The sequence below is a fragment of the Lithobates pipiens genome, unplaced genomic scaffold (genome assembly GCF_037356315.1).
Source record: "Lithobates pipiens isolate NorthernLeopardFrog02 unplaced genomic scaffold, aLitPip1_a1.2 Scaffold_23, whole genome shotgun sequence".
NCBI classification, from domain to species: Eukaryota; Metazoa; Chordata; class Amphibia; order Anura; family Ranidae; genus Lithobates; species Lithobates pipiens.
In genome coordinates this window covers 311,195,496-311,206,597 of record NW_027507785.1, presented here as the reverse complement: position 1 = coordinate 311,206,597, position 11,102 = coordinate 311,195,496, and the positions used below count along the sequence as shown (strand labels likewise).

General features: G+C 45.4%; 1 protein-coding gene across 1 annotated transcript in view; it reads right to left on the bottom strand.

Annotated features, from left to right (window-relative positions):
• Positions 1-2,034: 2,034 nt before the first annotated feature.
• The window catches only part of GNG12 (G protein subunit gamma 12), a 207,463-nt gene continuing 198,395 nt past the window's right edge, over positions 2,035-11,102 (bottom strand). The window contains exons 3-4 of the mRNA XM_077450507.1: positions 5,831-5,935; positions 2,035-2,829 (exon numbers count right to left, since the gene is read on the bottom strand). Coding sequence (XP_077306633.1) covers positions 2,704-2,829; positions 5,831-5,923 — 219 coding nt within the window. The 5' untranslated portion in view covers positions 5,924-5,935 and the 3' untranslated portion in view covers positions 2,035-2,703. The remainder of the gene's footprint in view (positions 2,830-5,830; positions 5,936-11,102) is intronic.

The following is an 11,102-nucleotide window of genomic DNA, read 5'->3' as shown; positions in this document are numbered from 1 at the left end:
CGGGCCTTCAGGCTTTAGGGGGCCAGACTGTGGCTGGTGGGAGTAGAAAATGCCACGCCATCATTGGTTTCAATGTAAGAAATAGTGCTCCAACGTTAGCATCAATTGGAGGAATTCCGCCTCACCATTGGTATCAGTTGGAGGAGTTCTGCCCCATTGTTGGTGTCATTGGGAGGAATGGTGCCCCAAAGGCCAGGTAAAGGCAGGCAAAGGGCCCCACAGTTTGGAGACCACTGGTTTACTGGCCAGGAAACTGCCATCTTGGCCTCAGTTCAACCTGCAGTTGCCATGGTGCTCCATATTTGATCAGTTATGGCAGCAGCCATTTGATTGTTTGACAGTTCCATTAGGAACACAAGCAAATGTGATGCTTACCCTTCATGGCATGCCAATAAATGTAACTGTTTTTGTAAACTTAAATTGATGGGTTTAGGTCGACTTTAAAGTGCAAGTAAACCCCCCTATTGTTTTTAGCCAATGAAGCTGCCATCTTGGCCTCTGTTTAATCGTCCACTGCCATGATACTGCACATGTGATCAGTTATGACAACAGCCATTGGATGGTCTTACAGTTTGGTTGACCGCACAACCAATATGACAGTTACATTCCTGGCAAGTGTCGGGAATGTAACAGTTGTTTTATGGGTTTAGTTCCTCTTTAAAGTGGTTGTAAACTCCAAAAAAAAACAAAACACAACAACAACAACCTGCAAGGCAAAGGCACAATGAGCTAGTATGCATCGCATACTAGCTCATTATGAAATGCTTACCTTAGATCGAAGCTGTTGCAGAGGTCCCCGCACACCGCTGTGACCGGCAACATATCTCCCGGCGTTATTTCCGGGTTCGCAGGCTCCGGCGCTGTGATTGGCCAGAGCCAGGACGATGTCACTCCCGCACATGCATACAGGAGCCGCCGGTCGCAGCACGGCTCCTGAAGAAACGGCTCGAGCGGGCCATTTCTTCAGTGCGTATGTGCCGATGACTTCGGCACATGCAGATACAGTGAATATCTCCTAAACAGTGCAAGTTTAGGAGATATTCACGGTACCTACAGGTAAGTCTTATAGGCTTACTTGTAGGTAAAAGTGGTGTAACGGGGTTTACAACCACTAAGTCTTGCCACTACGATAATTTTCAGCTGGTTAATGCAGATATGGTAGGCCAACTACCTGGTTGGACTGCAGCTGTAGGCTTGGGCCTGACCTGTTGGACAAGAATCCTATACTGAATGGGAACACCATGTAAAGTAGTGAATACTAATTGACCAAATGTTGAGAGGCATCCGAACAGAACAGAGACGAAATGCTGCACCATGCTGGTTTTGGAGCAAAAGCCAAAGACAAATTGAGGCCATGGTCTTGTATACATGCTGCCAGCAAATTTATTACCAGCAATAAGATGAGGTTAATGTGGTGCCCTCATTCCAGTCCTTGCTTACAGTGAAATTCAGTTCTCTCACCTGGCCTAATATATGGCTCATTCCTTGGCATGTAGTGGTATCGAACTTCTGCATAGAGCTGCTTGGCTCTGTGTTTGGCAGGAAGTTACAACTAGCCTACCTCTGCTTAGATAAGCAGTGTTAATTGGAGGATTAGAGTGCAAGAAGGATTAAAATTAAATACTCAAGATTCTCTGGGAGTTTCCTTCAGGCCGGGATCACACTGTTCACACAGGAGGGTTCTAGTGCATGCCTGCTCTCCGTTTCAGGGATGAATCTGTCCCGAAATTTTGCCTTAATTTGGAGCTAAAGATGCAAAGGACCCTTGTGCAATGCACTGCGTGGCCGCCCTGGAGGTGTGTGAGCCGGCATCATTGAGAGCCGGTCCCAGTCTCCTGTCATGCGAATTGGATGCAGGGAAATCTGCATCCAATTCGCTTTAGTGTGAACCCAGCCTCAAGCACCAGACAAAGCAGCTGGAATATTAGGCAGTTAAGCTCTGAAATGCCTCAAAGACAGCCATGCCTTATGCATTTCCCTCTGCCAAAGTCTATCCCAACACACAGTAAGCAATAACACTAAGATTCAAGTGACTAGGTTGGCTTAATCTTCATTAAATTTGGTTGGTACAGCTCACAAAAAAAAAAAAAATGGCTGCCGGTTCTTACACGACAAGCACACTCTTCCTTCACAAAAAAGAAAACTAAAAAAAAAAAAAACTTGTTACCCTGAATTTAGAACATATTTAGGACACTGGAAAAGGCCCTGGAATGGCAGATTCAGACCAACAAATTCTACATGGCAATGGATCTTTAGTTGCGCTACACCATTCACGACCTGCAACGCTAATTTGCGCAGAAAGCGGAGGCCACTTTGGTCTTGGTTAGAGTTCTAGCAATACTTTGACTAAGACGAGTAGACATTGCACATAAAAAAAAAAACAAAAAAAAAAACATAATAAAATACAACCCAACCAAAATATTTACCACCCCTAACACGTCCCTAATAAGTAATAACAATTTGTTTTTGTTTTTTTAAGAAACTGTTCCCATGAATACGAAATCTAAAAAAAAATTTAAAGAAAAAAAATTTAAAGAAAAAAAAAACAAATAGAAAAAAATCATTGGTATAGATTAAAGTACATTTTTTTTTCCTTTTTGTTTTTTTTTAAGTGGATAACAGAATCCTTAGTCTAATTTTAGTAAGGATCTGCTTGGTGTTGTAAGTGAAAAGAGAGACAGATGTTCGCTAGCGACGAGGACACTACAATATAATGCAAGGCTTCTTATCCTTGAAGGGGTTTTCTGATGCTGGAATGCCCATTAGCAAAGGGTCGTTCTTGGCATGTTCGTCACAGTAGCGCATGAGATCAGCCGATGCTTTGGAAATCTGGAAATAAAAACACACAAAAATTATGTAAACGGTTGAAATACATATATGCAAAGTGTATTACATGCCAAAAGACTTATTCTGTGCAGCCAGTCTTCATAGCTCATGGTGAAGTTAAAAAGTTGAAAAAATTTTGCAGGCAGAATGGTTCCCTTGTATGCATTTCAACTACACTATATTAACAAAAGTATTGGAACACCTGCCTTTGCACGCACATGAACTTTAATGGCATCCCAGTCTTAGTCCGTAAGGTTAAATATTGAGTTGGCCCACCCTTTGCAGCTATAACAGCTTTAACTCTTCTGGGAAGGCCATCCACAAGTTTAGGAGTTTGTCTATGGGAATGTTTGACCATTCTTCCAGAAGTGCATTTGTGAGGTCAGGCACTGATTTTGGATGAGAAGACCTGGCTTGTGGTCTCCACTCAAATTCATCCCAAAGGTGTTCTATTGCGTTCAGGTTAGGGACACTGTGCAGGCCAGTCAAATTCCTCCTCTCCAAACTCGCTCATCCATGTCTTTATGGACCTTGCTATGGGCACTGGTCCAAATCATTTAGTGGAGGGAGGATTAGGGTGTGGGGTTGTTTTTCAGGGGTTGGGCTTGGCCCCTTAATTCCAGTGAAGGGAACTCTTATGCCCCATACACACGATCGGGCTTTCCGACAACAAAACCTTGGAATTTTTTTTCTAAGGTTGTTGGCTCCAACTTGTCTTGCATACACACGGTCACACAAATGTTGGCCAACAATTACAAACGATTAGTGACGTACAAGACGTACGCTGAGCGGATAAAAAGGAAGTTCAATAGTCATGTGATATCTCCATTATGAATGCTAGTTTTACAAGACTGAGCGCTTCTGGCTCCTACAAGATTCCGAGCATGCGTGGATTTTTGTGCAACAGACTTGTGTACACACGATTGAAAAGTTCGACAACAAAAACATTGTTGGCGGAAAATTTGAGAACCTGTCCGCCAACAAATGTTCGATGGAACGTGCACACAGTCAGACTTTCCGCCAACAAGCACACATCCAACATCGATCGTGTGTACGGGGCTTTAGGGCGTCAGCATACCAAGACATTTACCCATTTTCTTTAATATCATTTTTTTTTTTGCATATCTCAGCACTAAACTGGATTTTTAAAATGTGAGGCAGAACAGTGGCTAAATGGTTAGCCACTGTGTGGTTTTCGTTGCACACATTTGCAAATATATGCATAAGCCGCAGTGCCCACGCCAAGGCGCCTCTGTATACTGCGGTCCCGACTTTATAGTTTTGAGAGTCTCCAAGTTGGAGCACATATAGCAGTGGATAAATGAAACCTCTGCTTTTTGGAACAACACCCCCCCTCCCCCCACCTCCTGTGTCGCATTTGGGGGGGGGGGGGGGGGGGTAGATACCTGGTATTTTGCAACCACTTCCGGCCATAGACTCCCATGGGAGTCTACGACTCTTCCAGTGTCCCCCCCCCCCCACGCCGTCTGCTGGGACACACACTGGTCCCCGCTATCTCCTGGGACACGTCAGGATGCGCAGCACAACTCACGCATGCGCAGTAGGGAACCAGGAAATGAAGCTTCAATTCCCGATTTCCTCAACGAGGATGGCGGCGGCAGCTGTCGAGAGCTGAGCGATTGATCGGCTTCGACTGCTGTCATCACTGGACCCTGGGACAGGTAAGTGTCTATTTATTAAAAGTCAGCAGCTGAAGTATTTGTAGATGCTGGCTTTTATTATTATTTTTTATTTTTTTAGGTGCACCTCCTCTTTAAAGGACAGGTTTGATAGCAGATTTGATGAGGGTGCACATTGCTTGGGGCTGGGATCCATCCAGGCCAGCCTGCCCATAATTTATCTTAATTGTTAAGACAGTGTCAATTTGGTTTGTTTGCAGGCTAGCTGGTAAAGCCAGGTACACGGGCCGAATGTTAGGAGACATTTGCTGGTTAAAAAAACCCCAAAAAAATGGTCGACATTCAGGCCGTGTGTATGTCAGTTTGGCCGGCTTCTGTCAGACGAGCATGCTGGAAAACCAGCAGCCGACTGACTCCCGATCAGCGCTCTCAGCCAATGGCGTGTGTAGGTCCGTCCACCTGTCAGAACACAACAGCTCAGTGGGGGAGATCACTATACTAATGTCGGATAGTTAATACAGCGGCCCCAACTGGAGCTGTATCATTTTTTTTCATGCAACAAAAAAATTGTTAGTGTGTACCAGGCTTAAGTGTGCTGGGAAATTTGTGCGTTTGTCCTGTCTGAATTGGCTTTACTATACACTATATTGCCAAAAGTATTGGGACACCTGCCTCTACAAGCACATGAACTTTAAAGTACGCAGTCATGTTGGAAAAGGAAGGGGCCATCCCTAAACTGTTCCCACAAAGCTGGCAGCATGAAATTATCCATGATGTCTTAAGAGTTCCCTTCACTGGAACTAAGGGGCCACATCCAACCCCTAAAAAACAACCCCATGCCATAATCCCCCCTCCACCAAATGATTTGGACCAGTGTGCAAAGCAAGGTCCATAAAGACATTGATTAGAGAGTTTGAAGTGGAGGAACTTGACTGGTTTGCACAGGGTCCTGACCTCAAGCTGATAGAACACCTTTATGATGAATTAGAGTGGAGACTGAGCCAGGCCTTCTTATCCACATCAGTGCCTGACCTCACAAATGCGCTTCTAGAAGAATGGTCAAACATTCCCATAGACACCCTCCTAAACCTTGTGGACAGCCTTCCCAGAAGAGTTGAAACTGTTATAGCTGTAAAGGGTGGGCCAACTCTATACTGAACCATACAGATTAAGACTGGGATGCCATTAAAGTTCATGTGCGTGTAAAGGCAAAGGCAGGTGTCCCAATACTTTTGGCAATATATTATATATAAATATATGTATAAAGATGAGGTCAGGACCTTGGAGTGTAAACTCCTTGAGGACAGGGACTGATGAAGCTATGGGTGCTACAAATATGACAAAATACTGGAGCTGAGCATTACCTTTATTCTCTCTATAGACGCCTCCACTCGGAGTTGCTGGACGGTTCTCCTTGCTTGTGCTATGTTATTCGTGCTGGTAGTTTTGGTGGACATCTTTGGTGAAGTCTGTGGAAGAGATAGAAGGGAAAGTTGTAGGTTATCTAAAACCATTCTGGGTAAGCAAAACATTCCACAGATATGAGCTTGATGTAGGCCACACGCATGCACACACCCAGGCTCCTGGCAGAGGAAAACTCAGACGCCTGGGAAAGGAATGTACTAAAAATTCCTCCATCATGTATGTGACACACATGGCTCGTGCTGATGCGACATACACACCTAACAAACAATGCATTGGATTTCACAATGTGGAAGGTTGAACTTTATTTTTAATTTTAGCAAATGTCACACAAATCCACAACACCTAGAGAACAAGCCAGCTCATGACTGGTGTATTAATTAATATGGGTTTTTGAATTTCATAACAATTAAAGATAAGCTGGCCATTCACAAAGCTCTGCGTGACTCGAGCATGCGCAGTGGGAAACTGGCTGCGAAGCCTTAAGGCTCCACTGCCAGTTTCCCTTAGTTGAAATGGCAGCGCCTGCACCCGAGCAGGTGGACAAATCGGCCTCGGGGGGGCCAACTTCACGTGCTCCCTGGACAGGCAAGTGTTCTTATTAAAGCGGGGTTCCACCCTAAAGTGGAACTTCCTCTCATCAGAACCCTCCCCCCCCTCCAGTGTCACAGTTGCCACCTTTCAGGGGGGTGCAGATACCCGTCTAAGACAGGTATTTGCACCCACTTCCGGGCATAGACTCCCACAGGAGTCTATGCCGTTTCCTGTCCCGGCACGCTGTCTGCTGGGACACACATGGGTCCCAGAGACAGCGCGGACTATTCTCATTGCGCTGCGCGACTCGCGCATGCAGGAACCGGGCAGTGAGGCCACAATGCTTCACTTCCTGATTCCCTCCCCGAGAATGGCAGCGGCGGCAGCAGCCGAGAGATCGATCGGTGTTGGCTGCTGACATCGCTGGACCCTGGGACAGGTGAGTGTCCATTTATTAAAAGTCAGCAGCTGTAGTATTTATAGCTGCTGGCTTTTGTTTTTTCCAGCGGAATCCCTCTTTAAAGTCAGCAGCTACAGTACTTGAAAAAATAAATACATTTGCGGTGGGAAGTTCGCTTTAAGATTTGACAAAAAAGAAACCTGGAAACCGGTTTCTATGCAGAGCTGCACCAGACGTTGCACACTCCAATTTTAGTAAATCAACCCCATTGCCTTAGAATGACTCAGTAAAAACTCACATCTCTAAGCAAATCTCTTTGACGTAAACTTGAAAACTGCTGTTCAGAAAAGGTCCGGATTCAATCTTGCAGAAAAATGGGCAGAAATAACAGGAACCTGGTATGAACAGCTAGCAGAGATTTACCCCAAAACACTGGCAGCTGTAATTGCAGCCAAAGTGCTTCTAATAAGTAACAACTCGGGGAGTGCAAAGTAAACACTATACATAATTCTCCACCTTGAGTCCAGGTTAACAATGAGCTGTGGGAATGAAGCCGTGCGAGTTCAGCTACACTTGCATGATTTCACTCCTGTATGTCAGTCCCGATTTCACTGACATCTGTGCAGGTTTCTGCACAAATGTCAATGGAAATCGCAAAAAGTAGTACAGAAACTACTTTTTGAAATTGATCGATTAGGACGGTGCCATTGCCAGCAATAGCCGCTGATTTGAAATGTCAAATCGCATGTCAAATGTGAACCAGGGCTTAAGGCCACTTGCACACTTGGCGTTTAGCTTGTGTGCATTCAGTCCCAGCGACTAATGTGCCTGGGGAGGTGCAGCGCCCCCAGCCACTCTGCCTGCAGCCTGTCAAAGTCTATAGAATATGCTGTGGCTGGACAGGGCTGAATATTTTTACTGACACATATGCCGCAACGCAGGTATATTGACAGGCTGCAAGCAGCGGTTGTACCCCCGCACCCGTGCCTCCCGGGCACACTAAACTGCCAGCATTGGATGCACAGTAGCCTAAAGTGTTATGCACTATGTTGTGCAAACAAAATCCTATACATCTTTGGCTGTAGCAGCACAAAATAAGGAAAAAAAAAAAAGGAAAAAATATACCATATTTAATCGACGTATAACACGCACATTCATTTTAAGAGGGAAGTTTCAGAAAAAAAGAAATTAAATAAAGGAACTTTGAAGCAAAATAAGGGTCCTTGCCCATCTGCAGCCTCACCAATGCCATCAATGCAGCCTGATCGATGCCCATCTGCAGCCTCACAAGTGCCATCAATGCAGCCTCACCATTGCCATCAATACAGCAGCCATACCATTGCCATCAATGCAGCCTGATCGATGCCCATCTGCAGCCTCACAAGTGCCATCAATGCAGCCTCACCATTGCCATCAATACAGCAGCCATACCATTGCCATAAATGCAGCCTGATCAATGCCCATCTGCAGCCTCACAAATGCCATCAATACAGCAGCCTCACCACTGCCATCAATGCAGCCTGATCAATGCCCATCTGCAGCCTCACAAATGCCATCAATACAGCAGCCTCACTATTGCCATCAATGCAGCCTGATCAATGCCCATCTGCAGCCTCACAAATGCCATCAATACAGCAGAGTCACCATTGCCATCAATGCAGCCTGATCAATGCCCATCTGCAGCCTCACAAATGCCATCAATACAGCAGAGTCACCAATGCCATCAATGCAGCCTGATCAATGCCCATCTGCAGCCCCTCAAGTGCCATCAGCGCAGCAGCCTCATGACTGCCATCAATGCAGCCTGATCGATGTCCATCTGCAGCCTAGAGGGGACAGAGAGGGGGGCGGGGTGAGCGCCGCCAGATTACAGACAGTGAAAATCTCCTATGATAGACAGAACACTGGTCCAATGGCAGTCCAGGAGACGGGACTTCCTATTAGAGGCCGCCAAGTAAACAGGAGATTTTCACTGTATGTAATCTGAAGGCGCTTGTCCCGCCTCCCTCCGTGTCTCCTCCGAGGCAGCTAAAATTGAAGTATTGGCGTACGCACACACGCGCTATTTGCACCCGATTTTCAGGGTGAAAAATGCATGTTATACGCCAATAAATACAGTACTTCTGCAAGCCACTTCACAACACATGGTACCTGTGTCGATGGGCTTTGATTAGGAAAATGCAGCGTGTGCATTTGACATCAGTCTGAGATGCTTCTGGGTTTATTCCAGGAATTCATTGCAGGTGTAATTGACCTGCTTCAGCTGCTTTTGCATTCCCATAGACTTGTATTGAGATCGAAACAGTGGTCCTGAGGCAATACATGAACACCGATAAGGTAATGTGGATAAGTTGCAAAGAGCTTTGTGACCTTGGGACCCCTCTAGCTTTTCAGGAACTATAATTCCCAGCATCCTTCTGCATCCTCACCAGTGCAGAGTAACTAAATCTGTCTGGGAGGCTTACAAGGCCCAACCTTCGCAGCAACTGCAGAGGGACCAAAACATCCTACAAACTATTAGAGATCTTTTCACATTGATGTCGGTGTCCTAGGCATATTGTACGGTACAGGGGAATGTCCGCAGAGCAATAAACAGGATTTGTAAAGTGCCAGCATCAGCATTCAGCAAATCACACACAAAAGAAGTGATCTGTGGCACCTTGCCAGTCACTGAGCCGAGCAAAACCGCTCTGTACTGTGTAGGGTGAAAAACACAGGCAGAACCCCCATCCAGTCATATACTTCTGGGATACAAACGTTTGTGACTGTAAACATCTATAAGTCATACACTCACTTTATTGGGTACACCTGTTCAATTGCTCGGTAACACAAATTGCTAATCAGCCAATCACATGGCAGCAACTCAATGCATTTAGGCATCTAGACACGGGGAAGATGACTTGCTGAAGTTCAAACTGAGCATCAGGACTGGGAAGAAAGGGAATTGAAGTGACTTTGCCCGTATGGCACCAACAACCATGCCACATTCAGAGTATTTTTTCGATCTACTGGGGTTTTCACACACAATCGGGTTTACCGAAAAAAGGAAAATATCCAGTGAGCGGCAGTTGTGTGGCGGAAAATGCCTCGTTGATAGAGGAGAATGGGCAGACTGGTTGGAGATGATAGAAAGGCAACAGTAACTCAAATAACCGCTCGTTGCACCCAAGGTATGTAGAATACCATCTCTTTTGGCACGTGAAAAAAACGAATGGTAAATGCTGCAAAACGCACAGTAAAAGACACGCAACCCACAAAACGCCAACATGTCCCATAAGCCACATATAGCACAGCACATATAAATCAACTGCCCTAAGCGTGTAACAGGAAAAAAAAAAAAAAAGACACAAAACGTGCCCTGCCACTAGATGTGAATGGGGACTGAAAGGGAAAAATCGGTGCGATAACACAAAGAATAACTGGGCTCCATTCACATCTGTGTGTTTCCTTGTATTTTAGAAATGCACTGCACCAAAAATCGCAGTTAAAAATGCACTAAACTCCGCTCTAAAAAAAAAAAAAAAAAAAGTTCTGAAGCTTCTGTGTGTAGGGCGGCACATTCAGGTGGATGTGTAGAAACAGAACGAAACTCTGGATAGCCGCACTCCGGATTGTGTAAAAATTTGATGCCTTTATTTCTTCAAAATGCAAGTGCAAAACTCCATTGAACAAAACGTCACAGCAAAAAGGGAACAAAAAAGGATTTTTGAATAAAATAGCTAACGCGTTTCACGCTACAAACAGCGCTTACTCATAGCTTCAGGTGGATGGGCTGCCCAATGTGTGATGAGTGAAAATGCTACAAAATACCTCCCCCCCCTTGCTTAAAAAAAAAAACCAAAACGCATGTGGGAATGCGAGTTTGTGCTAGGCAGAGATGTGAATGGGGCTTGACAGCTGAGAGTTTCTGTCAACTCCCACCTATGTATTTGTAGAAAGAAGGGCATACACTAGGGATATGCAATTAGCGGACCTCCAGCTGTTTCAGAACTACAAGTCCCATGATGCATAGCAAGACTGACAGCCAGAAGCATGACACCCAGAGGCAGAGGGCTTGATGGGACCTGTAGTTTTGGAACAGCTGGAGGCCTGCTAATTGCATATCCCAGCCATACACTATGCAATCCGATTATGCATTTAGTGAGAAGGGTGATCACTGATTGATTGCATTTCATTTAAAAACGTGCAGCTGTGAATGGGAGGGGGGATGATGCAGGGTGTGTGCTAATGAGATCAGCTGGTCAACTCCTTCCTGTGTCATGACCTACAGTCTGTAAGGA